Source organism: Prunus avium, chromosome 6 (assembly GCF_965620075.1).
Source record: "Prunus avium chromosome 6, drPruAviu1.hap1.1, whole genome shotgun sequence".
NCBI lineage: Eukaryota > Viridiplantae > Streptophyta > Magnoliopsida > Rosales > Rosaceae > Prunus > Prunus avium.
Genome location: NC_142289.1, coordinates 25462726 through 25490584, shown reverse-complemented (window position 1 = coordinate 25490584; position 27859 = coordinate 25462726). Strand labels below are relative to the sequence as shown.

The window sequence follows — 27859 nt, the reverse complement described above, 5'->3', positions numbered from 1 at the left end:
GACAAAGCAAACCAATTGCGCAGTAAACAAATTTTCAGAGCTGACCATAAGCTCTATCACTTCGTTAGGCAAACCATATGCTTTGATACCAAATTGTCAGAGCTGACCATAAGCTCTAACACTTCATCAAAGCATAACCATATACTCTGATACCAAACTGTCACACCCCGAATTTTCAACAACAACAAATCTGTGAGTTTAAACGAAACAACCAACAATCCAGGATGTGAAGCTCGGAACCTTCATCAAAAGTACTTAGAAATTTAAATTTTTCTTTCTTGATACGACACCACCGTTCTGAACCGCAATGTCAATAATGACTCAACTCTTCTGAGTCAAATATTACATTACAAACTTTCATAATAAAATGAACAATCATCATATTACATAATCTGCTCCTCATAGCTCATTTCACACAGCAGAAGTCTAACACTCACCAACACTCTGACACCACACTTTGCACCTTATGGAACCACCAACGAGCCTCCTGCTCCTCACCTTAATTCTCCTGGTCACAGTCTCTACCACCTGCAGGATTTTCCCCTACACCATCGAATAGTGCACCGGGTTCACCATAGAACAACCCAGTAAGCTTTCTAAAGCTTGTATGAGTAAACCAAGCCCAGAGCATAATATGTCAATTTACACATAATATACAAACACATGCACTTTCATTAGCATACCACAATCCTTGTATAACCAAGGTAATTATAATCATCAATAACATCACAACCACAATTCTTTTATTTTATTTAAAGAACTGTTTCGATCACCACCTGTGACCACACCAAATTTCTTTTATTTCAAAGTAGTTTTCACACGTCAAATATTTGACAGATAGAAGAGAGAATACTATGAACCTCTAATCTATAACATTACAAACCTCCAAAGTAGTGTTCACTCATGATTACACTCCAGTCATGAGTACTAGATGGCGCCAGACTAGAGCTCTAACTGTTCTTGGGTCTTGCTCCCTAGGGTAATTTATCCCTCATTATTTGCCACGAGAATGCCCACCTGACAAACTCATAAGGGATTCAAGGTATTCTCCAAACAATATAAAATGTCGTTTCACATTAAACATATTGTTTTATCGCCAAATACACCAATCACATCAATACATATTTATTATATATATTTATGTGGTTATTCATGAATGAATTTCCACCATACATCCACAACATATGTTATATGGTTCAACACCAAAATCTCCAATAAAAATAATCAATTCAAAACAAAATAGGTTTCACTTACCTCATGAACCGTTGATGAACAAGTTCATGTGTTTTAAATCAATTAAAATATTTTACAAAATCATAAACAACATGTTAATTATAGCCATTAAAATTATTCAAGGTCACATTATAATAAATATAATAATTCGTGATTTTACTTACAATTAGGATGGTTTTACTCACCTCTCGTCCAAACTGCGTCTTCAACAACTCAACGAATCCTCAATGAGCAACTCAAACTCCAACAGTACCTAAGCAAAGTACATAACTCAAATTAGCACAAAACTCCCAAATCCAAGATTTCGCATCCAATGACGGAAATGCCCTTCGGACCAATCAGGGATCCAAAGTGATCAAATCTCATCCAACCAACTCCAAAACTGTAACGTACGTGCTGTCGACGTTAAATCATGACCAATGACACCCATTGTCCAAAAGGTCACTATTTGGGTCTCATGGGTCCCACCGTGCTCAGCACCTCCAGGACTACAATCTGTCTCAAACCCCCTAACTCAGAATCCCCACCACGCGCCTCCACGCGCCGCCACTGCCGGTGATGGTTCGGGGTACTATTCCGGCGAAGGACCAACCCTAGAATCGCTGGTCAAGACCTATACCAAAATGTTCGTAACATTGAGTAGAACAACTTTAATTCTTACCTCAAGGTCCGATTCGAAGCGTAAGTGGCTCAAACCGCCGGTTGAAGTCGTTGACTTCACTAATGACGAACCAACTTCACGGCGTCACCGTGCCTTCACTGCATCTCTGATGGCCTCGATTCTTCTTGGGTTATGCTCACGAGATAGTGGGCTTTCGATTTGGGTGGGTGGTGTCTATCACTGCCACCGTACACCGCCGCAGAAACCGTCGGAAATCGCCGGCGAGCTCTCAAACCTCCGGGCCAAAATGAAGTTTCTGAATTTCAACAGTGCCCCTCTGTAATTTATAAACCAAAAATCTGTCACTGTTTACTTTTGCAATTAAGTCCCTGAAACTTCAAATGAGCATAACTTCTTCGTTTCAATTCTGATTCACGAACCGTCTGCACCTACGCGTTCATGAGATCAAGCTCTATTTTCAATCTAATAATCACAATTTTCTCAATTCAAATTCTTGAACATCCTTTGAAAAATTATAAACTTAATCATAAGGGCATTTTTGTCCCAATTTGAGATTAAACTCTTTTAATTCCAATATTTTCACATCAAACCAAATTCATAAAACACCCAATATAGTCACACGACTTAATAAGATTTTCCACAAAAATAATAAAACCAAGTATTATTTTTGAGGTTATTACAATCTAAAATCCACATCAACAAAAAAAAAGGGGATCTACTTTTGCCACATCATCATTTAACAGCCCTATTAACGGTTTGACTAATGGCAGGATTTATTTATAGGTTTTTCGTGAGTTCCGGTATCTAGTGCAAAATTTTAAAAGTTTGGTACTAATTTGAAACGGCACCTAAAATTTGGGTACTTTTTATGTAGTTAATCCACATATTAATCATAATGGGATGTAATAGAAGATCTAAAAAGACACTATCGTGAAGCCTAAAAAAAAAATCTCTTATGCAGATAGCTGTTGTCAGACGACTAGTCACATACACAAATACGACTAGCTAAGGTAGGTAACCATAATCTTCAACAATAAGCAAGACAATTTCAGAGACATGAAATGACTCTGGAAGCACAACCCACACACATGAGCAACCTAGAGGCCGAAGGATGCGTCAAGCTGGCAATCACCAACTAGCAACAATTACATGAACACTCAATGCAGTTATGCATTTCAACTAACAGATTATGTGCCAGAAATGGAACCAATTGAAGTGCTGAAATAAAGTAACACAAAATCACACAATCAGTTGGTGACCCGGAAACCTAACAATGGGTGAAAACTGGGGAACCCTAGTTCCGGTCGGGGAGACTGCTTCACTAGATCAAGAATGTGCTCAATACAAGTACCACACGAGATCAATCAAGAGACTCAACTTAGCATTCTATAATCTTAATAATATCAAGTTTTACAATGTAACGTGTCCAAAAAACAAATGAAAAACCATGTCTATAGCCATTTGTCTCCTAATCACCAAGACTTCTGTTTGCTAAAAACTGAACCAACATTGACGAATCTGCAAGTGTGCTTGGCAAGCTCAACAATGCCTACTATTGGTCCACAATGTTTATCACTCCCTTTGCACAACGAGGGCTTTTAGGTGTAGTTGGGGCTTAATTTTGAGCACATTCGGACTTATAAAAACTAACATTTATGAAACTAAATGCTAAACTTTGATTATAAACACAATTCAAGCTAAACTTTGGCTATAAACAATTCAGGATGAAAGAACATTTTGGCTGGTAAAAATCCATAAGACAACCCATATTTTCCGTATCTTAGAAAACTCAACTTTGAATAGCTAAACAGCGAACCCAAGATGTCGCAGCAACATTGGAAACCTGGCCCAGATAGTTGCGAGCTTACAAAGGAAGAAATTTTTTTGGTTCATTTTGAGATCTTGCAGAAATTAATATAGTTGACTTGAGGATCAAGAAATGTATGTATCCAAATGCAGAACATCCGAACAAGACTTTGATAAGAAATAAGAGTATCTATTTACTAGCTATGTATTGAAAATGAAATTATCCCTCAATGGCAGCGATTGACGAGGTCTCTTTGACAAAAATCTATAAACGTGTCTGAGAACTGACTTCACAACCCCATCTCATCTTGCTATCTAAACTGAACAGAAAACAGGAAGCAAACATGGGAAAAATGAGAGTCACCAAACTATACCTGTACTGTATACATTCACTAGTTCAAGAATCTTTCTTTATTTACTGTCAAAGTTACATTGAACTGATGATGAAGGCCATTGCCATGCCCACCCAAAGAGGAAGCTCTCTATAAATATGTAGTAAAAGCTCAAGAGGGGCTTTGATCAATGGTTGAAGATACACACTGATTTAAGGAAAAGTCCTTCCCAACCACACGCTGGGAGAAGGAAGTATATAGCCAACAAAATCCGGCCACCGAACCTTGTTGAAACCTTTTCAAAAGCTAACCTCACTGGATGCCTATACAGAGTCAATTTTCACCAGTTTCCAGGTTTCACAGCCAGATGATGTGGAGAATTGCCCAATTCATCTCTGGAATCATGAAAACTCATTCATCCAACTATTTTCCTAGTTGTAGATTTTTACTGGCTTTTCAAATGTGTGGCGATTCTGCAAAAAGGTGTAAAATTGGCAAAGTAATGTCAACAGGTAAGCCTATCCAAGAATATATCTGATCAAATATATAACCTAGCAGCTTCGATGTCTTCTTATTATAAAATAAAAATAAACATTAATAAATAAATAAAGTACATAAGGAAGCATGTGTTCCAGATGAATGTGAGCAAGCTGCATGTTTCCTAACATCTCAGCCTAAGAGTACTCACTAAAAGCCAAAATATGTGACAACATAAACTCGAAAAAAAAAATTCAAATAATCTGGGAAAGAACAAACAAAAATGCTTCATCTTACCTGATTAGCTGCATACGCTCTTTTAGGAGCACTGTCAGAGTGTTCCAGCCCAAGATATTGCTCCCAAGCACCATAAACATCTCTTCTCTATAGGCAGATTATGAACAACAAAATGAAAATATAATTTGAAATTTGAAACAGAAATACCATAGTAACATATCTCTAGTTTACACACCTGAAACCGACTAGACACAACGTCAGAGTCCTGGAGATATTCTGGGCGACCTAGGGAAAGAAACGCAAACTTCCACTGGCAAAAAGGAAAAAATAAATTTAATGTTTCATTAGTAAAATGTAACAGTAGGAGGAAAGGTTTAATACAACAATTCCATTTCTTTATTTTAAACCAAATGAGAATGTTCATCTTTCTAACAAAATCAGGAAAGGGAATCATGATAATAAGAACATAGATTATACCTTGGCAAACTCCTCATCCGCAACCTGTAATTTCTTTTGTACTCGAGCTTTAATTTCAGCCAAAGTCTCACCTTCATGTATGACCAAGAAAAAAGGTTCCCCAAAGTTTTGAATTTGCTGGGGAAGAATAGATAAATTTGAGCATATGAGATTAGGAATCTCGTACATTGTTCAGTTTGAAAGGCAAATATCAGGAGGGGGAAAAAAGAATCAGTGAAGCTGCGAAGCGAAAAAGTTAGTCGCAATTACCATTTGGTTCTGAGCTGTGTCTTTAGTGAAATGGTAGACATGAATTACACGATCATTAGGACCAAGATTTTTCTCTTCGTCAGGAACCTATGAAATGAAAAGAAAAACACAACATCAACTAAATCAAGCAACACATAAAAAACACAACTAATAACTAGATTCAGACCCCTTCCAGCATACGCATGTGTGTGTGTGTGTGTGTGTGAGAGAGAGAGAGAGGGAGACCTCTTCGGCCCGTAACGTCCAGTATTGATCATTTATGTTCTCAATCTTTTCACTGTGAGGAAAAACCTGCAGATGTGTTACAGCAGGATCAAATAGCAATAACAAAATATTCCTTTTTGTATTTCTAAGCTTCCTAATTTCCCAAGGGCTACCATGGCAAAAGTGGATAAAAAGGAAACCCCAAGCCTATGTAATCCCTTTCTTCCAACCAGCTGTATTAATTTAACATTAAATTGACAAAGGAACTAGAAAAAAGAAGGAAGTTATATCTCACAGAACCATGGTAACATCAAATTAACATATTCATTAACATCAGGTGGCCCACACAAAAAGTGCTAGCTTTTTGTGGGACTCATGCTTTAGTAAACCCACCATTGAATCTCATGTCCTCACCATACTTCTGCTAGATCAATATAAATGTTATAGAACAAAGCTATCTGTACCACGAAATTCATGAAGATGTACATTTGACAACTGTGAACCCTAAGGGGGACTGCTCAGATATAGAAATCAGGCCAATTAACACTCAGCTCACTTAACAGGGGCATAGAGGACCTTTTTTTTTAAGCCTGTGTTAAAAAACTGTACACAAATGAAACCCTTCCATTTTTATGTCTTTCATGTATCAATTTTAGAGATACATTAGTCAGAACAGTTGTTTTCATTGGAAGATGAAGCTCAGACCTTGTAAATCTTGTGATAGAAAACTTCAAGCAACCTAAGTTCTGCATCTGGATGAGACAATTCAACCTGTTCCAAATTGGGTTACACTAGTTACCACAACCATAAAATCAGAGTACTAAACTAAAGAAAATAAACGATTAAAGCAAATCATCACGAACTCAACCATAAAAGTGGGGCAACAATTACATAAAGCCACCACTAATAAATAGGACGTTTCGACTGGTTGGATAGGATGATAGTGTAACTAACAGGTCAAAAACGTCACCTTCGTTTTAAGGTCATTAATTACATCCCCCACAGTGCTCTGTTTTGGCAGTCTTATGGTATGAATAACAACCTGGTGAAAGACACATGTATTAGAACATTAAGATTAACAAAACATAACATTGTAAGATCTGATCAGTGCACTCACTTCTTCCTTAGTAGCATGATGGAATGCGACTTTCAGAGTTTTCAAACCTTGTAATTCAGGCAGAGGGATGTCCAATACTTCGTAGTACAATATATCTGAAGTCTGTCATGGATTGTTGTAAGAGAAATGATCTCCCAAGTTTTAAAGAAAATATCACCTAGGGCTGTGATATTATTACCTGATTGTAGTGGACCAGCATATCAGTCAAGCGTTCAACCCCCCGATACTTAATTGGCTGGGGTTTGGGCTGTTGTGAGTAACAGTTGTGCGATGTAAGCCTAATTTTGGATGGATCATCCAAACCAAGTTGCTGAGCAACTCGTTCCACAACATCATCATAGGTATGGAGTTTCGATCTTAAAATCAATATGGAAAACAAAAGGAGATAAAATCACTTTTAGATTATATAGCCCAGTTAATGATATAGATAAACACCAACAATGATAGAACTTACAATTCTAGGGAGAAATCATCTTCTTTGGGTTTCTCAAGAGATCGGAAGTGAACAACCTGTGACATATCACATCATAAAAACAGCTAAGTCAGGGTTCTTTTAATGAGAGTTTTTATATATTAAAATAACACAGTACTTTTATTATTATTAAAAAGCCACAATACTTTTTTTTAATTAAAAGCACAATACTCACCACCTGAATTCACATAATTGTGCAACAAGAATATGTCACCATTCACCACCAAAAGCATATATAATTAAGATTTAGAATACATTATCTTAAATGGCTAAACATTAATAATGCTCGAAAGGAATACTTTTTTTTTTTTTCCAAAGTTAGGAAGGGGGAAGGGGAAAACTCACAGAAACGGGTACCATGGGGCTTTAAACCCAGGACCACTTGGGAGAACACCAAAGGCCTGGGCTTGAGAGGAATATTTGCGGTTAACTAGATGTTTAGACACAATATTCATGACAGAACATGGTTTGAAGTGGTAATCTACAATTGAAAAAATTTCTAACTGGAATTTAGTAAACAAAAGAGGCAAGGTCTAATAGCATGGAAATTCAATCTTATTATACCCCACGTCCACTGGAGTTACAACTTATATTGGTGGGTACTTATGAAAACACGAGCTCAGTTGAAAAAGAAACACACCAATCATCTAGAAAACAAGCTTGTGTTTCAAAAGCCTTGTTCTAGGAACAGGCCAGGCATGAGATTAAGCTTCAGATACAGGCTTATAGCTACATTGTTTGTTCTAATATAGCTACAAATAAACCACCAAAAAAGGAATAGAAGTTTCAAAACAAATGTAAAAGTCTCAGGAAGGCTTACTTGACGGTTGTGCACATAGTCCAGAAAAGATGGGACATCTGGATAGCGGAGATGTTCTCCATTTTCAACTGGAGTGGGCTTCTGAAAGCAAACAATGTCTCCATCCTCAAGCTGCATACATAGACAACAAGTTAAAATACTGACAAGAATAGTAAGTTCATGAACACTGATGACATTTAGAAAATACCTGGCAGGCTCGAAATGTGAATTTCTTGTCGATGGGTTCACACATGACATTGGGCTCAAACTTAATTTCCTAAGCATCAGAGCACCAGTAAGAAACCATGGCTTACAACCAAAGCAAGAAAAATCAACAGCTACATACATTATTTAGTAATAACAAAGACCAATAATCAGACAGCTTTGCATCAGACAAATTCAACTCATGGCAAGGGACAAGGTTGGATTTGGGTACTTGTTCAAGATCAAGACCAGCATAAAATAACAAGTCCAGGATACAATACCAGGCCCAACCATGCTTTATAGATTAGACAAAGGAATCATATTAACTATGGGATGAGCAGAAACTTCTACACCCAGGCATTGCATGGTTACTAGTGTGAACAGATTAATCCATTCATCAAACCTCTAAATTGTTGGTTTCATCGTTATATGAACATATACAATCTAGTTCTAAACTTCTAATCAAAAAGTTTCCTACAGAATGACACCAGGAGCTCAGAAAAGGGGTTATTGCATACAAACCTCATAAAGGTCAATCTCTTCCTCAGGGGCATAGCCAGCCATTTCATTCAATTTTGACAATATTTCGGCTGCCTTACCAGTACTCTTCACAAAAAGCCTTCCAACATATCTGACAGTATTAAGAAAATAAGCAAAACAACAACCTTCAAATTCTTCCATAGCTTATTGAGTAAGAGTAACCCAATAAAAAAACAAATAAAGTACCGTAGTTCTTCTTTTTCTGGATCATAAAGTTTAAAGAAAAGCAGAATGTCATCCTTTGTCTTGTCAGGTGGAGCGATAGGGCGTAAATCCTTAATAAAAAGCATAAAATTAGATAAACTGCTGCAAAGCACATTCCAGACAAGAACGATGTTCTTTAGTAGTACGACAATATTACCAGCCCAAGCTCTACTTCTAAGAATAACTTTAGTTCTGCATTATGAACCTTGTTTGATACCTCCCTCAACTGTCCAACCTACAATGCAATGAAAAGAAGACTGAGCCATACACATCTTTGTATACAGAGGCACTTGCATAAAGAGCAAAAGTTCGGTCACCAATGCACTTTTCTGGAAAATAAATGATGATGCAGAAAGAAAAAAACCGCAGCTCTTGCATTCAAATGCCAAAAAACCTAGGACAATATTTCTTATAGGGAAAATTTTCTATTATGGAAAGAAGTACTAATGGCCATACATGCTTAACACACTAACCAAAAGAACCACAAGTAATCAGCTCAGAACACACAACTAATCAAGACAGATTTAATGGAAAGGAATATCCCTATTGCTATGACAAAGAGGCCCAAAAAGATGCCAAGAGATATATTCATAAAGAAAACTGTAGTTAACAGGTGTTGAACTACAGAGCAACAATAAGGCATAGAAATATCAACTGTGGAACTATTTCCATTGAACTATTTCCATTGAAACAATGGGGAACTATTTCCATTGAAACAATGTGGAAATATTATCATTGAAACAATGTGGCCTAAAGATAATATATTATCGGCCCTGCTTCGCAACCAATTAACCAAAAGTAACAAAAGGATGTTCCTTGGCCAAGCGTTGCAAACAATCATACATGGTGTACAAAGATCGATTCTTATACAGCAGCCAATACAATCAGGCATAGCATGTAATACAATTTGAAAGAAGAGCTTCAGTAACTCACAAGTCATAAACATACAATATAGCTTTCTTTTTCATTTTCAAATGCTCACTCTGTAAAAGCATTAGCTTGTACGTGCAAGCATCATCTAGAACATGATAAGCATCAAATAAATATAAAGACCAGTTTCATCTGTCCCACAAAGCCATTATAAAAAAAGAAAGAAAAACTTGAAACAGAGAAGCAGCACAAGATAAGTACAGATTGTGTTTCCTCCACCGGCGTCAATGGACGGTTAGGACGATATGTATGGTTTTGACGCTTCGCCCACAACCAAAATCGCAGAAATTGCACTGGTATACCAATCTCTTTTGCAACCTCCTCCTGGATGAATCATTATGGAAAATAATAAGAAGTGCAGCAAGAAAAAAAAATCCATGTTAAATGAAGAAGTGCATCACAACCAAAAAGAAAACAGTAGAACCATGTGTGGAGAAAGTATTATATATACACTAGCATTTGGAGTAGGTGAGCTATAATTTATTGTTGGAGCTGTGCAAATATATACTAAATCAAATAAATTTCCAAATGAATTATCACCATATGCCAGATAACTTGAAGTCCACATATAATACTACGCAAAAGGCATAATCCCCTTAAAATGTTTCATTGTATTTTGATACATCTGCTAACAGAACTTTGCACAGAGCTACTAGTCCGTTTCTAAATTTACAGATATTAATGCGCACCACCAAGCTTTCTTAACCCACTTTCCATGTAACGAAAAAAAAAACTACCTACAAAAAGGAGGAGGGGGCCTAGCTTTTATTTTCAAAATCTGTTAGTTTTAATTTTATAATCTTCTATTCAGATTATAAAATTACAACATTGGCTTGACACAGATGCCAAAGTCTCCAACAACTATGACTACAGAGAAAAAATGAGTGAAAAACATGAACAATCCTAGTCACAGGACTTTAAACACAACTGAATACCTTAATCTCTGAGCATATAAAAACATGCCAAAAAATTAAGAACATGTATACATACCATTCCTTGCATATTAACATATTAAGAACTGTAGCCTTTCTATTTTTAACATATTAACGAATACCTTGCCTAACAAAAGAGGACAGAAACAACAATTAAAGCTAGAACGCATTGAGCAGCGTGGATTCCAACAGGAAAAAGGATCATTGACAGAAAAGAACCTCATTCAAAAACGGGTGCAAGAAGCAAGTTCAAAATTGTACCTTAAATACATTAAAAGGCGTCTGCTTCTGGATACGAAAACTTCTAACTTTGTCATGATCAACAAGATCAAAATAAATATCCTTCCCAATCTGCTCGACAAGGTTCTCGTCCCGCGCAACCTAGAGGAATGATATAAGTCACAAGCAAAGAATGTTGCACTATAAATTTACACAAGTTAAGCTTGAAAGCCACTTTTAATAAGAAATGGATTTAACAGCTAAACCTTTATAATAGTATATAGGTGTGCCTCTGCCTTTTCTTTCTTCTTGTGTTCCTTTTCTTCTTGTTCTTTCTTTAACCTCTCCTGAGATAAGTCAATGAATGTATACAGGCCTTATCTCCCATAAGACAGAAATTCTGAAAGAGAATATGCACAAAGAAATATACACATGCAAAAAAATATGTGTGTATAAATAACTCAGAAATGAACCAAGTTTTTCATGAAAGCAGCTAATGTGCCAAATTGCGTGACACAAACAATCAAAACATCACATTTTATTCCTTTTCTTCTTATTCTTTCTTTAACCTCTCCTGAGACAAGTCAATGAATGTATATAGGCCTTATATCTCCCATAAGACAGAAATTCTGAAAGAGAACATGCACAAAGAAATGTACACATGCAAAAAATATGTGTGTATAAATAACTCATAAATGAACCAAGTTTTTCATGAAAGCAGCTAATGTGCCAAATTGTGTGATACAAACAATCAAAACATCTCACTGTATTTCTAATTCCAAGTTCAAGCAGAACTTTACTTGGATATGGGAATTTGATCACAAACAGAAGGATCCTTGATATCAGCCTTGTTAAGAGGTTCATTTAAGATACCTCGTGAAATCAAGAATCCATGTATCCAATTTCTTACATGAATAATCAAATATCCTACAAATTGGCCTTAAGAACAGGATCTCACCCTTAGATGTTCAGCGATGTCCTGCTCATCCACATTGCAGATAATTTTATCTCTGTCACTTTCACGTATGTACACCAGCATGTATGCATTTGAGTACTTCGTAAATTTGAAAGGAGTGTTATTGAATCCAGGGTTTGTCTGTGGTAACTGTCAAACCATAAGCAAACTATGAAAAATGAATAAAACTTAAAAGTAAAAACCTGGATTCAGTATTGCATGCAGAAATTGGAAAAGCATACCTCTTCCTCACCACCATACTGCTCCTCTAGTGCCCTCTTTATATCTTCTTTTGTGACCCTCTCATCATCGAATTTATACCTGTGTACCACAAATCTTAATGACAAATGAAGTAGAAAGGGGGCTTGATGGAATCCGATATGCATTTCTTAAAATTCAACCAAATATTTAGAATATGTTAAGCATGCAACTTGTCCAAGCAATTGGCTAGCACAGTAATTAGGTACCTCTTATGACCCAAGGCTTCAGAAACATCTGTACGGCACAGCCATGTACTATGTTACATGTTAGAGCAAATGCTCATGTTCGTGGTACACCGAAAGGGAATGTAGCTGTAGTTGCTACTTATCGAGTAACATGAAATGATGGCCATGTGCTTATTTATATATAGATTGCTAGATACAACTACATCCATATTTTTGGCCAGAAACTTCATAATGCAAAATGATCAAAATTGTGTACATCACTTTCTGACATGCGCCTTTCCAATTCCAGCAGAAAATGAGGGAAAAAGAGAGTTTCAGGAATGAACAAATGATTGTTTCAAAATATTTATGCAACATATATTGAATTAATAATTGCAAGTCAATAGAGTAACAGTCAATCACAGCTACCATACACTACGAAGAAACATAAGTCATACGTGTCTGAAACAGTGACACTAGGCATTATAATGTGATATCCTTACAACTAAATCACGGCTCCTAAGTGATAAAACAAAAAAGAACTCATCTTCTTTCTTTTTTTATTACCTTCCTCGCGTATGTATAAGAACAAAACCATTCGATTTCTAATTTTTTTTTTTAACATTCAAACTTCCTCTCTTTCAAGTTTCAACTGCCAATCATGCAGAATTCATTCATACATCTACAAGAGACCTATCAAGGTACTAAGGTATTTTTGCCATATATATGATGATTAAAATTTTATTATAAACATAATAATATCAATCCATTGAGATCCTACAAAAGCTCACTAAATTATTAGAAATACATTCACAAAGGCAGCAAAAGAGAAAGTACCTACAACCATAATTTATTGCAATACAATTCTCTTTCTCAAAAGACAAATGAAGACTAGTGTCATATCATAGTAATGCTCAAGAAGATTATGAAATTTAAAACGTATGAGTATATACTTATGCATGTTTGCTCCCCAAGTTTTCTGCTTCAAGCAAAAACAATAGGAAAACCAAACTAGGGTTGATAAAGTAACATCATGAGAATCAGTTATGGGTTTTCCGCACATGCAAAACATGGGAGCACATATGAGGGAACGGATGCCAAGAATCTGAGAACTGATGCATACCACTGATCAGAAAGCGTTGGCCTGATAAAGGCATAATAGTGCCCACCATGCACCCCACCACTGTGTACCAAAACACTGTAAACAACCACCAAATGCATAAGTATGATATAAGACTTAGAAGAGCAAAGCAGGAATCTATGAATCAAATTAATGACAGAATTTTATGGGAAATGTTTTTTTCCCTTGGTCATTTAATACTAGGAAAAAGCATAGTAGTCCTATGTATATGAGAGAAATAAATTGCCACAAGTGTGCATCTATTACAAAATAGTACTCATTTGTACAAAACAAAAAAAAAAATTTATATATATCACTAATAGAAAATTATCCAAAATACATAATAGGTGAAAGAGCTGTATCAGATAGAAAGATTATTAAATAAATAAATAAAGGATGGAGACCACATATATAAACTCAAACATATACATCCAAACAACTAAAGGAACACAAACTCTGACCAAAAAAAAGGGAACACAAACAATGTGCAACAAAAATGAAATTAAGCACCCCTATCATCAGATAATAAGTGTCAACCAAAAAATCCTCACAGCAACAATTGCACCAACCTCTCAAGAATGCTTGAAGGACAAAAAAATTTATGCCCAGAAAAAGGAGATGTAGCTAAAATAGCAAAGGGGTTTCTAATAAGGCATGTAGTACTGAATTTAGAATTCTTTCAATAACAAGAGCAACTTGGAATCCTTCCCCAGAGCACAAATCACTAGACCTCAGAACTATGATTCCTATGTGAAAGGGAATCACCACAAAGCTTTCCTAGGTTCTTTTCCTAAACAAAATGGTCTCTGATATATGACAAATAGGAAAAACTCTGAAATATACCTGTGAAGTGTGTAAAGGTTGCGAACACTCCTATCAGCTTCAGGTGATAAATATTTCCCATTCTCTCGATCGAGGTCAAGTTGCAATGGGAACTCATAACGATCATTAATCTACACAATAAGAGCATAAATAAAAACTCTCAGATTTATGTCGAAAAAAGAAACACTCTATCAGTCTTATTTGCTCAAAAGAAAATCAAATCACTCCAATCTCCATCCACAAATCATGAATGGTTCATATAGCAATTTATAAAGGCACTATAATGTGTATCAACTCTATTAACAATAAAAGTTCTGTGAAGAACTAGGAAACCGACCACTAATGGGAAACTAGAGGGACACTCAACTTTTTGTTTAAAAGAAAAAACAATCATTTAGACACAGATCATCATGCTATATTACTTGTAAATTCATTACTTACAACCATTGAAGAAGAAACCAAACCAAAAAGGGTAAAAGTAATGGAATTTCATGAGTTACAACTCTCACTATGTTATGGGCCCATGGCACCATTGCCTAAAAGCCTCATGGGGCTTAATTAATGGCCAGGAACTTGCCTCAAGAAGCAACCACTCTGAATTCATAACAATAAAAATTCCTTGGGAGCATCCACAAGAGATTTTTCCTGTTAATTACCTAGTGCAGATGGGACTTGGAGAGAAACTATGTATTATTAGAATTTAGGTGCCTTATGAGGTGGGTATCTCAAGAAGCAACAAAAAAAAAAAAAAAAAAAAAAAAAAAGTCACCATTGTCTGAATCTAGAATAAATCCCAAATGAACGTTGGCACAAAATAAAGTTTGGGATTCAGAAGTAAAAGTAGTTCATCTGATTTATACTTTGCAGATGAGACTTGTAATACCTTGTCAAATAATTTAAAAAGTTATTAGACCTAGATGCAGTCAAAACTTCTTTTCTGTTTAAACTGAGATTTGGGTATAGTGCAAATTAAAATGAAACATTCACTGAGGAACTATCTTCTTTGCTGGTTATTTTGGAAAGGGTTTTTTTGTCAGGTACTACAGAACATTATCTTTCCCTGTCAAGTCTTATTCTAGATTCAGTGTGATAATGGTACAGTTTCAAATTTTAAGCCAACGAGGGAGATCTGCAAAGCTAAGACCATCTTAAGGTAAAGACTCTACCCTGGATTGTGGCTCATGAATACACTCAACAAGTTGAAAGCATGTCCCTATTTTTGGGGTGAAGGGCGAGGCGTTAACACGTGTCATATGGTTCACAGGAGAAGACCAACTTGGTTCTTTTACCTCACTGGTGCACTATGGGTAGGAGGAAGGGAGATCGTGCTGATCATATTTTTGTGCATAGTTGAGTAATTCTAAGTCTCAGAAGAATTTGTTTTGCAAGACGGGCGAGCTGAATGTTTCCAGGTTGCTGTGTGCTGTTAAGTGAACAACACAAGGCCTTTGGTGGCGGGAAGAAAGCCAAAGTGTCGGTGCCTCTGTTGTGGAATATATTTGGGTTGTGTTTCTTTATGTTCCCTTGTCCACGGTGTTGTGCTTTTGAAATAAGTTTTTTTTCCTTCCAAAAAAATTACAAGCCTGGAAACTTTCATAATCTATTCTAACTTATAATCCTAAAGTAAATAAACATACGCAATCAAATGCACTCATTCATGCTAATAATGCACAAATAACAGACATAACGACCTCAAGTAAAATAGTTATTGAAGTTCTAACCTTCACCATTGTGTCCCGCATAAAGTCGTACTCAAATCGTTTCAACTGAAGTTGAAGCACCGGGGGAAAGTCAATAAACAGAACACCTTTCTTAGCATCCTGAAAAATTATGCTCCAAAATGGTCATCAAACAAATATAAATCAATAGAACAATAGGTTTCTTATGACGACCAAAAAAAAAACCAGTGAAGGAAATTATCACACTTGTGGCCATCCACCAGACAAAAAACTAATGCAAAATCTTTTACCCACAAGAACTCAGATCTCTTATTTATTATCTACTGTTCCCAGTCATACTCTGGCAACCCATCCAATCTCCTTTCATTTTTTTTTTTTTTTGAATAGAAACACTTTTTATTCAAAATTGAATGGAAAAAATGATGACATTTAGGACACAGACCAAAAAGAAACACTTGCCAGAAAAACAGACTCAAAACCACTCAACACAGAACACCAGCCAAACATAAGACACTCCTTAAGATACTATAGCTAAAAGATTTCGCATAATTGTAGGATAGGATATATCCTTAAAAGCGTGAGAAGTTGATGCCCAGATAGCAGCCCAAAACTTCACACTTTCCCATAACTCTACCACTCCCACTCCCTTATAATCCTCGAAAATTCTCCTATTACGTTCCAACCAAAGGTTCCAGACCACTGCCTGCATCAAGCTGCCCCAGAGAATTTTAGCCTTCTTTCCCCTTCCCAAAGCATCAAATCTAATGGAAAAAAGATCAAAGCATCCTTTCGGTATTACCCACACTGTGTTAACTTCCTTCAATAACGTCTCTCACAACTTTAGAGAGAAAGGGCAACGAAGGAGAATGTGGTCCACACTTTCCCCAGCCATATTACATAAAACACACCAATGCGGACTAAGGCACATATAGGGACAGTGTCTCTGTAGTGTATCACCTGTATTTAGTTTTCCCAACACCGCTTGCCAAACAAAGATCTTAACTTTCGGAGGAGTCTTGGCCTTCCAAATTTGAGTGTACGGAGAGAAAACCTCCCTTTCGCCCCTATTCTGAATATGAGTACAGAGAGAATGACAGGAGAAAACACCGGATGGATCTAGCTTCCATCTTCTCTTATCCAATCTGGAAGTGGCCAATCTCACTCCCTCTAATAAGTCCAACAATCTAGCCACCTCCACAATCTCTAAATCATTGAGATTCCTTCGAAAACCAAAGTCCCAAGTGAGAGGGGATCCAATCGAGTCCGTAAAGGAGGAAATATTGTGGTTTTGCATCCTGGACAGGTTGAAAAGTCTTGGAAACACGTTTTCCAAAACACCCCCCCGGCTCCAATCATCTTCCCAAAATCTGACTCTAACTCCATCTCCTACCACGAAGACGCAGCCTTGAAGGAACAACTCATATCCACTAGAAATGTCTCTCCAAGGGTTGCGACTAGATCCTCGAGTTGCAGGTTTGGCATCCCACCCATTTGAATCCATTCCATAAATACTTCTGATTACTTTATGCCAAAGAGCATGAGTTTCGATAGGAAACCGCCACAACCATTTGGCCCGCAGAGCCTCTCCCCTAGCTTTCAACGAACCCACCCCTAATCCTCCAAAGAGTTTTGCTTTAACCATAACCTCCCAGCTCACAACGTGGTTTTTTTTCCCATCCAAACCTTCCCACAAGAAATCCCTCATAAGCTTCTCAATTCTATTGGCTACTCCAATGGGAATCCTAAAAAGGGACATGTAGTAAATCGAAATACTACTCAACACTGCTTGAATCATTGTGAGTCTTCCCCCTTTGGATAAGCAGGCTCTCTTCCATTTTTGTAATCTATTCTCCACCTTTTCCACAACGGGATCCCAGAACTTGATTGCTCTGGGATTCCCACCTAGGGGAAGGCCTAAATACGACTTAGGCCAGGTCCCCACTTCGCATCCCCAGGCCTCTGCCAGCCCATTCACCAACCCGTCGTCAAGATTAATGCCAACTAGAGAACATTTCGATTTGTTAATTTTCATTCCCGACATGAAACAAAACAAATCCAGAATCTGAAGTAGATTATTCCAGTACTCTTCATTATCCTCTATGAAAAGTATGGTATCGTCGGCGAACTGAAGATGGTAGACCTCCACCGTCTCATGCCCCGGAAAAAGACCATGAAACTGATCAGCAGCTTGAGCTTTCTCCAATATTCTGCTTAACACGTCTATTACCAAAGTGAACAGGAATGGGGATAGCGGGTCACCCTGTCTCAGACCCCTTGAGGCCCAAAATTTACCCCTCAGTCTTCCATTAATCATCACAGAGAAATTAGCCGACTCAAGGCATCCTCGAATCCATCTTCTCTACCTGTCCCCAAATCTTTTCCTAGTCATAACCTCATCTACAAATCTCCATTCCACATGATCGTATGCTTTCTCAAAGTCGATTTTAAGCACCAATCCTTTTTTGTTTAGTTTTCGACTCTCCTCCACCACCTCGTTGGCAATCAAGGCCGCATCCAAAATCTGCCTACACCTCGTTGGCAACAGCAATCACTAACGAGACATTTATTTGCCTCATTCCCAAAAAGAAGGAATCCATTAAAGTTAGTGATTTCAGGCCTATCAGCCTAGTGACAAGTTTGTACAAAATAGTGTCGAAAGTTTTGGCTTCTAGATTGTGGGAAGTTTTGGGCAGCACTATATCTACCTATCAAGGTGCTTTTGTGAGGGGTAGGCAGATTTTGGATGCGGCCTTGATTGCCACATTCTGAATAAAATTCCTTTTCCTTCTGCCGCTCGCTATACGATGAAAAAACTTAGTGTTGCTGTTCCCATCTCTTGCCCACTGAACTTTCCCCCTTTGTCTCCACTTCATCTCTTCTTTGTGGATTAAATCACTCACCAACATGTATAAATCTTCCCTTTCTTTTCTCAGATTATTGTCTAGCCCACCCTGTCCTTCCAACAAATCGAGAGCCGCAATTCTAGCCTCCGCCTCAATCTTTGCAGCGACCAAATTCCCGAATACTTCTTTATTCCAGTTCTTCATTTTCTGTTTTAGAGTCTTCAACCTTCTAGAGAATTTGTAGCCCTCCCACCCGATGATCTGGTCTTCCCCCCACCACAGTTTGAAATTCTTCTTAAATTCAGGGTGTTCAATTCACTAGCAGTGCATATTTAATTAAGATAAATAATGTGATTTAAAGTATAAATGCTTCATAACCTTAAAAAATACAACATACAAAACCCAACAGCTATAACATAGAGTGAAGATCTTCCAGTAAAAACCGATCAGCTAAAAAGAAAAAGAAGAAGAATCAAACAAAAACCCAGCAATGTTGCAATATGTAAGGGAAACCAACTGGTTAGCAAAGTAGTTTCTTTTGAACACCCCTAATATCGTGTACAACTAGGCTAAATGAAAATCCATTTCTGTCTCTTTGTTCTAAATTATGAAATTGACTTATACTCTTGCAGCTGATACGAAAATTTCAGTATTTTTTCCTTCTTCTTTTTTTTCTCAAAACAATTCATTGTAGTTTCAGGAATTCTAAACGTTTATGAACTTGGATTGTGTCTATATAGACTACAGCCATTCCAGCATTGAGAAAAATAAATTTAACACCTGCCAACCTATCTCTTCCTCTCCCTCAGTTTGAACATCTAATTTTACCACGACTCAATCTTCTTCACCAATGTGATAGACCTGTGAATGCCGAATCCTTGCAACTTTTTTTTTTTAAAATTTACTTCTCTTGTTTAGTTTGAAAATGCCTTATCAAAAGCAATGGTTTGATAAGTTGAAAAGGAACGAGTAAGTCACCACCTGTTTGTAATTATCCTTTCTTTGTCTATCTTAAGTTTTTTTTTTTCTGTATACATTTTAAGCCAAGAATCCCTCCAATATTATTTTTGTTTTTTGAAAGGCCCTCTAATATTACATAAGAAGGGGACAAAAAAATACAATGACATATTCTATAAGAAAATAGTACAAATGACATTGCAAATTCGGATTTTCCGTTTTGGGATTTGACCCACAAACAACCAAAAATATCAACCTGCAGTATTGATAAACTCAAGGAGCAAAACTCAACGTAGCTGTTCAGAAGCTTAGTCAACAGCAATAAGGTATTAAGCTCAAAGGAACAAATTATCTAAAACTTTCTCAAATCAATTAACAGATAACTCATCTCACTCAATTTCACGCAAAATTATGCCAATTATCTGCACCCCGCAAATTGAATAGAGCACTAACCTGCAATCCATACTGTTCAGCATGATACTTGTTATCACCCTCGAGACGTTCAACTTCTACGTACTTATCAAAAGAAGCATATACATCACGACAACCTTTGACATCAAGCTGAAGGTCTGCCAGACGCATAGTTGATAATATTAGCATTATCCAAAAGGACCATAAGCATGGAGAATTCGAAACTGAAAAAGTACCATAAAATGATTCCTTTCTTGTTGATTTGTAGTCCACGTTGATGCATTCAATGTAGTTCATATGGTGTCCTTCGAACAACTTCTGTATAGTTCCCTCTACAACAGTTCCCTGGTAACAGGTCAAAATTGTAAAACTTTTCAATAAGATTCAAGAGCTTCAACATTGATAAGATTTTCAAATTTGATCAATATGAATTTGGTTAAAAGATACCTTCATTTTGTCTTCAAGTTTTTCACACAAAACCCTATTGAGTTCTTGCACGTCATGCTGCATAAATGAATCATACGTGTCCCATCCAAAAGACTTCGTCAGCTCTTTTGTTGCCACACTATTGTCACTGTACTGAAGCTTGTAAAATAGACTCTGCAGGGCCAAAGGTATGCTTTGGGATGGCAAATCATTCTCAGTTGTGGGCATATGGTAAACAGCCTGAAATATACAACCCAAGACATTGTTTTCTTCAGAGATCTTTAACCAGTTAAGTTAGCATGCTGTAGAACCAAAAATTTCATGCAGCTGCTAACCTTTCTGAAATAAGGAATATGATACAAAGTCTGGAGGAGAGAGTTCATGTAGCAAGTTGCTCCTTGGTTCTTAAGCCCCACATAACCTGTCTCCTTTTTCGAATCATATGTCCAGTAATCTACAACCCTACGAACGAGAACCTCAGCTTCAATTATAAGTATATCATTCACAAGATACCCTCTACTGGGATCGTAAAGTTCACTAAGAGGCATGAAGGATGTGAAACCCCAATCACTTTCTCGCGCATTGAACTGATGCTGCGTGTCTGTATCATGCAAATAGGATTCAGTAAATATCTATAGGCACACTATCAATCAATTTGAAGGTTTTTGTCAGCAACAATACACAAAAGGAAACATCAACCTACAGAAGCGCTAAAATTGCTGTTCCCAGACCAACTCTGATTGATTCAAGCTTAAACCAAAAAGGACAATTGAAATTCTAAATCACATGAGGCTAAATCCCGCTTAAGTAGCACAAGCAAACTAAAAGGTCAAATAAAGATAGACATGCCGAACTTCCCAATTGTGCAATGCACTCTTCCCAATGAATTCCTCCATTGGACCAAATTTTTCATTGGGCTCCAAAAGTTACAATCTATCAATGATGCCCTCCTAGCAGATCTACTTTTTTTAATCAACCTAAGGAAACATTCTTTGCTACTTTCTTTAATTCCACATTAGATAAATGCACACCTGATCTCATAGACAGAGAATCACACCAACATCATAGCTTAAGAACTGAAATTATTATTATACTACAAAAGAATCAAAGTTTAATACAAAGTGGAAGATTAGTAGAAAACATATCCAAGGAGGTACCTTTTCGTACTGAATACTTGTTATGAATTTGATTGACGACCCCCAAGCAAAACTGTGCATATCTACTCCACCCATATGGCAAACTTGCTGAATCCGCAACATCCAAATACATAGACAAATGATCTACATTGTTTCCCTTAGGAAAAATAAGCACACGCCTGCCAAAGCAAAGCAAGCAGAACATATCAAAGCAACGCCAAAACAAAGAGGAACATATAGAGCAAAGTGACTGTGTCAAGTGAGAGAGAGAGAGAGAGAGAGAGAGAGAGAGAGAGAGAGAGAATGACAATACCATTTATAGCCACCAACGACAAATATATCTGAATAAAGCTTCTTTGTATTCATCCTAGAAAAATTGTCAATTCTCCACGTGAATCTTGATGATGGAGGATCCTCCACTGGCTGGTTCTCCACATTATTAGCAGTTTCAGGTTGTGCAACAACTAATAATTTGCAAAGGAAACCAAAATAAATAAATATGTTACAACTGTCTCATGCTGCAAGTAGTTGAAAACTTAAAATAAAATAAAAGTACTGCAATAACAATACACATCATCAATTTTCCTACAAGAACTTTCTTTCAATTTTGCATGCAAAAGCATGGAAAATAGTCTTAGTGCAACACAACCACTTGACCCCAGTAATGGAAAATGAGAATTACTTATAACAATTTTTTTATAGCTCCCCATTAGTTGGGGTCCAATACACATTACAACCAATTTCAGTTCACTAATTAATTACCCAAAGTAAGTTTTAAAAAGAATGATAAAAAGCTACAGGGAATGGACATACTGGACGGATCAGAATACCTTCCATGGGTTGGTGATTGTTTTCTGGCAAATCCGAGTGTGGGACGAGCATCTCCTCGTCCTCTGGTTGCTGTAACAAACACACAAGAGTGACAATGAATTCTGAGCCTTTTTTTTTGGGGCATACCAAAAGCAAACCCTTATTATTGTTTTCAATAAAACCCTAAATTCCAAACAACAATGGAGAGAATGACAGCCATATTAAAGCAATTTGGATACCAAAGCCCTAGGCAACACCAAATTCCAATTTCAGTTCGAAAAAACCCAATTTAAGCATTGAAATCATACAAATTAAGATAATGAACTAACCACAAATTCGAAATAAAAACCAAAGCTTTATCATCCACAGACATATGCATACACCAAACATATAGATGCATGTTGTATACTTAGAGCGAGAGAGAGAGAGAGAGAAACATACATCAATAGGGGCGGGGGTCATGACAGTCATGGCTGAACGAGACTGAGGAATGAGATATGAGAATACCTCACAGCGAGGTACTAGAGAGAGAGAGAGTAAAGGAGGTGCACTAAGAGAAGTGCAAAATGGCGATCACCAGAAGCTGGTCGAGGAGAGAGAGAGAGAGAGAGAGAGAAGGGTATGGTTTTTTTACTCTTCTTTTATATGCAGGATGGGCAGTAGAGTACTTTCGCAATGGGGTACATGGTAGACCGTAGACCTGTGCTTATGACAAAGTGACCCAGGGGGACATGGCTTTACTTGCACCCGTTGTACTGCTATGGACCACACACTGTAATTTACGAAATACATAGATCTGGGCCAATCCAGCCCAAACCCTCTAGGCCAAATTTCAACCTCGACTAAATCCGTAAACGGAAACTTCTGCAGCTTCACTGCTACAAATGTTTTCTTCCCTATTCTCCAAGTGGTTCTTGGAAAATAAGTTTTTTTACCAAGCATTGTTGAAAGTGTATTTTGTAAGCACGTTAAAATTTTATTAATAATCCAAGTGGTTCTTGGAAAATAAGTTTGTCTACCAAGTATTGTTGAAAGCGTTTTTTGTTTTTTGTAAGCACGTTAAAATTTTATTAATAATCCAAGTGGTTCTTGGAAAATAAATTTTTCTACCAAGCATTGTTGAAAGCGTTTTTTGTTGTCATAAAGTATTTTTAGTCCTTATACTACAAGAGTTAAAAACGCTTTCTGACAACCAAATGTGTTTCTAACAACATTTGTCATAAAATTTAAAAGTGTGTTCATGGATCATAAAAGTTTTTGTGGAGAAGAATCTGCAAGAGCACTTCTAAATGCTATTTTAGGAACCACTTGGATTTTTAATAACAATTTTAATGTTCTTCTAATTAATTGAACAAAAGTGTTTCATACAAAAGCAACCTCAAACGTGCCCAAAAGTAGTCCCAAAAAGGCCCATACTCAAACAATATTTAAGTTTTTAACGTTCTTCTAGTTAGAACATCTCCAATGCTAGAGATGCAAATGGGACATGTGAAGCCACATTTACATCCCATTTGCATCTGTGGCAGATGTAAATGTGGGTTTTGCCCCAATCGGGAATATGTAAATCCAAAATCTCAATTTTGATGTTCTTATACTAATTCACTTCGTGTTAATTTTTGTATGGTGTCAACTTTAGTTTTATTATTTTTCCAAAAATCTTTACAATTTACCTTATTCTCATTACAAAATGTTGCATTTCTATGTCTATTCTCATAATTAAAACAAATTAGAATTCTCAATTCTCTACGACGTCTGGGTGATAAAATATTTTCACAAACAAACAAATCATAATGATTTTTATCTCTATTTCCAGTCATCTTTTGATGTTTTGTAATGGCTTCATCAAAATTCTTATCAGCATGTTTTTTTCTCAGCATCTTTGATTAATTTGGTGTTTACTTTTATGAAAAATAGAATTAAAATTTTTAAATTTCTAATAAATTTAATTAAGCAAGCCTTTTGACTGAGAATTGAAATTAGAATATTTTTGGATATTTAGGCATTTTTTGGATTATTCACCAATATGGCTCATTATTTAAAAAATAAATCATTGATTTTTGCATCTCATTTGACCTCATCCAATGGATATATAGGTGTTATAATCGGCTAAAACTTCATTTTGATCAAGGTCTTAAATATCGGAGGTATCGGAAATATCGGAAGTCAAAAAACACGGAAATATCGCAAGAAATATCGGGATATTATCGGTATCAGAAAAAATTGAATAAAAACCACGGAAATTGTAAGAAAAACTTGGAAATTTTTATTGAAACTTTGCAGGATGTTTATTTAGTCAATTATCTATTAGTTTATCACAAAAAATTGGAAGGAAATGCATTGCATGATGGATTTAACTGATTTAAGTTGATTATATAGCGAGCTGGCAAACACCGTAAGTGAAGAAAATATGTAGTAATTAATGAAAGAAGATTAAACACACCATAATCATTTATATATAATGAATTACTACAATATTTTACACTTTATACATTGCATGGTAAGATACATGAGTGACTTAGTACCACATAGAGTTCCTATGAGGTTCAAAATTTTCACTATCTTCATCATCTCTATGTGTAGAGTAAGTATATTTTGAAGAGTAGTCATCAAATGATAAATCCCCAAAATAATTTTGCATGTAATTGTTAACATGCCACCCATATGGATCCGAGATTGGTTGACGTTGTCCATAAGCAAAATCATTTGAAGATTGAGTCTCGAATTCTTTCCATGAGTCACTTGATTCCATCCCAACAGGAATGGGATATGAAGGGTAGGGAAATGGTTGGTTATGAGTATAACCATAGTTACTACTTCCTACTCCAACAGAGTTCGAAGTTATAAATAACGAGTCATCTTCTTGACTTGACAAAGTCCCCTTGCCTCTTTCTCTACGAGTATAGTCCTTCCCTATGGCACCAATTCCTGGTCCTGCCCGCCTACTGCCATGGTCCTCATCTTGTGTTGCATGCGTGAAGTTTGCCTCACTAGTGAAGGGGCTCATAAATCCGGGAGGTGGTCCAACATATCTACCACTACCTCCAGCTCCACTATATCCTTCATCATTCCCACCTCCGGTGGTAGGTGAGTCTCTTGATCTTGTATTAGAGCTGTCATTAGTATCAGCAGGATCTTGTGGTTGTGTAGGATTGGAAGAAGGTGGAATTCTAGTGTTTCTTGGTCTTGGGCGCAAAAGTTCTTCGAAAGAGTCAGCGCTGCTAGATCCCACCTCCTCCTCTAATACTCGTTCTACATTTATCCCTTCATTACGTGCTTCTTCAGCAACTCTTAGAGCTGGGTTGCCTTCATCATCATCTAAATGAAGAGGTCTAATCCATTGAAAAAGTTGGTTACCCTCTGTATCATCATCTTCAGCAACAATATCAAACACATCTAGTGGGTCACCACGATCGACATGATCTATTTCTGCTTCCTTATCTCGAATTTGAAGCTTCATGTTGTAGTAGCAATAAACTAATTTTTCCAACCTACTATGAGCCAACCTATTTCTTTGCTTTGTATGTATGAGTGCAAATGTACTCCAATTTCTTTCACAAGCAGATGAGGAAGTTGTTTGTGATAATACTTTGATTGCTAACTTTCTCACAGTTGGTGCATCAGTCCCATACATGATCCACCATTCAGCTATAATGAAAAACAATGTTAATAAGTCCAATAACTCCAACAAATTATATTATAAACTGATAGTGAAATATGTTTACACTCACTAGGAGACATTTTTGTTCGAGCAGCAACTGATGTTGGTTCTCCAAAAGTTCTTCTTGCATCTTTAAACCATGATAGCTGAATTCAATAAATTGTGTTAGTTTAATCCAACAATGTAATTATTATAATTTAAGTAATTGTGTACCTCATTTCCGAATTGGCCAACTGCTGGTGATGCAGGGTCTAATTTAGAGTATACATTGTGTACAGCACGTATAAGAGTACCATCATCTCCAACACCGGGTTTGTATTGGTATCGAGGATTCAAATAATATGCTATTCAAAGAAACACATAATCTAATGAGAGAAATAATACTTATGCAACTAAAGAAATGAATTGCAAATTATGACATAATTTATACCTGCTGCATGCAAATCGTGGTATAATGTTTTATACCATCGGTCATCAATTATCTTTATGACCCACCTTGCACCATGTTTTCTTTCCAAGTCCTCCTTCACTACACGCATCAACTCATATATTGCCCCCATAGTAGGATACACTTCTGTGTCATTGATTTCATGACCCTCATTTCCAAAACTACTTTCTCAAACCAAGAGTTCCAACCATCATCGATAACATGAGTAATTTCTTCAATAATTCCCCATTTCATCATTCAGCTTTCAGACGTTTGTAAACCATATTATATTCATCGATCTCCAATAATCATATTCCAGAATTAAATTCATATTCAAGATTTCATAAACATCCAATAGAAACAATGTTACATACTCAAACAATCTCAAGTACATTAATCAAATAATATCAAGAATATCATCATTTAATAATATAAAATAATAATATAATATTCATGAAATGTAATTAAATCAACCTCTGTAAAGGTTCCCATGAACTCCCTACTTGGTCTTTAGGTCAAGCATAAGATACATCTCATCATCTCATCAACACCACAATCAAACACAAGTGTCATGTATAACTCTTGTTCAAGCTACTCTTTTGATTCAAATACTCCACAATCATAATCAACTTTTTGGGTTACTAGCCTCTTTGCACACGCTTCCGCACCTGCGAGAGGCTTTTTTTTAAAAAAAAAATTAAATTGATTTTAGAATTAAAAAAGATAATGGGTAGTTGTGTTCCATAAAAATAAGATTCAATATATGATTTTTCTTTTTTTTAAAATTTTTTTTAATATAAAAAAGTATGAATTTACCATATTATCATCATTTAATTAATAATTTTAATTCTTAATGTTTGGATTAACCAAAGGTATTTTCTGGCATTTTGAATGTTTCACCATTCTCTGCCTTTTGCTTTATATATATAGATTACAAATGACATAACAAAATCCTTCTTTCAGGGCTTTGGTCAAGTGTTGATTTTTATTTATATATTTATGAGTATTTCAAAATACCATTAAAGTTAATTCTCTTACATTGAAACTAAATTTTTTTTTAAATAAGCGATAGTATATTATTGAAACTAAAATTTTAAATGTTCTATGGTATAAGTTTTTATTGGTCATTCAAATGG

General features: G+C 36.3%; 2 protein-coding genes and 1 long non-coding RNA gene across 3 annotated transcripts; all 3 read right to left on the bottom strand.

Annotated features, from left to right (window-relative positions):
* Positions 1 to 294: 294 nt before the first annotated feature.
* Positions 295 to 2392, bottom strand: LOC148293909 (uncharacterized). Its single transcript, XR_015836371.1, has 3 exons — positions 1895 to 2392; positions 1419 to 1486; positions 295 to 543 (listed from the first exon to the last, which is right to left on the bottom strand). It is a non-coding gene; the product is annotated as an uncharacterized LOC148293909 (long non-coding RNA).
* Positions 2393 to 4006: 1614 nt separating this feature from the next.
* LOC110766229 (ubiquitin C-terminal hydrolase 12) lies at positions 4007 to 23276 on the bottom strand. The gene is made up of 32 exons (XM_021969515.2): positions 23080 to 23276; positions 22659 to 22728; positions 22142 to 22292; positions 21850 to 22007; positions 21028 to 21293; positions 20714 to 20932; positions 20503 to 20611; positions 20309 to 20424; positions 16098 to 16196; positions 14398 to 14507; positions 13558 to 13632; positions 12252 to 12330; positions 12013 to 12159; positions 11321 to 11401; positions 11097 to 11216; positions 10105 to 10227; positions 9131 to 9208; positions 8956 to 9044; positions 8752 to 8860; positions 8234 to 8302; positions 8047 to 8157; positions 7209 to 7264; positions 6933 to 7110; positions 6755 to 6856; positions 6608 to 6679; positions 6343 to 6408; positions 5659 to 5724; positions 5434 to 5520; positions 5185 to 5301; positions 4943 to 5017; positions 4768 to 4854; positions 4007 to 4466 (listed from the first exon to the last, which is right to left on the bottom strand). Exons 1-32 carry the CDS (start codon positions 23107 to 23109, stop codon positions 4425 to 4427), a joined length of 3357 nt encoding a protein of 1118 aa, XP_021825207.1. The 5' UTR covers positions 23110 to 23276; the 3' UTR covers positions 4007 to 4424.
* Positions 23277 to 25153: 1877 nt separating this feature from the next.
* On the bottom strand, positions 25154 to 26871 carry LOC148293908 (uncharacterized). Its single transcript, XM_088255486.1, has 4 exons — positions 26727 to 26871; positions 26510 to 26640; positions 26367 to 26442; positions 25154 to 26283 (listed from the first exon to the last, which is right to left on the bottom strand). The coding sequence occupies exons 1-4, from the start codon at positions 26854 to 26856 to the stop codon at positions 25154 to 25156; spliced, it is 1467 nt and encodes a 488-aa protein (XP_088111612.1). The 5' UTR covers positions 26857 to 26871.
* Between the last annotated feature and the right edge of the window lie 988 nt (positions 26872 to 27859).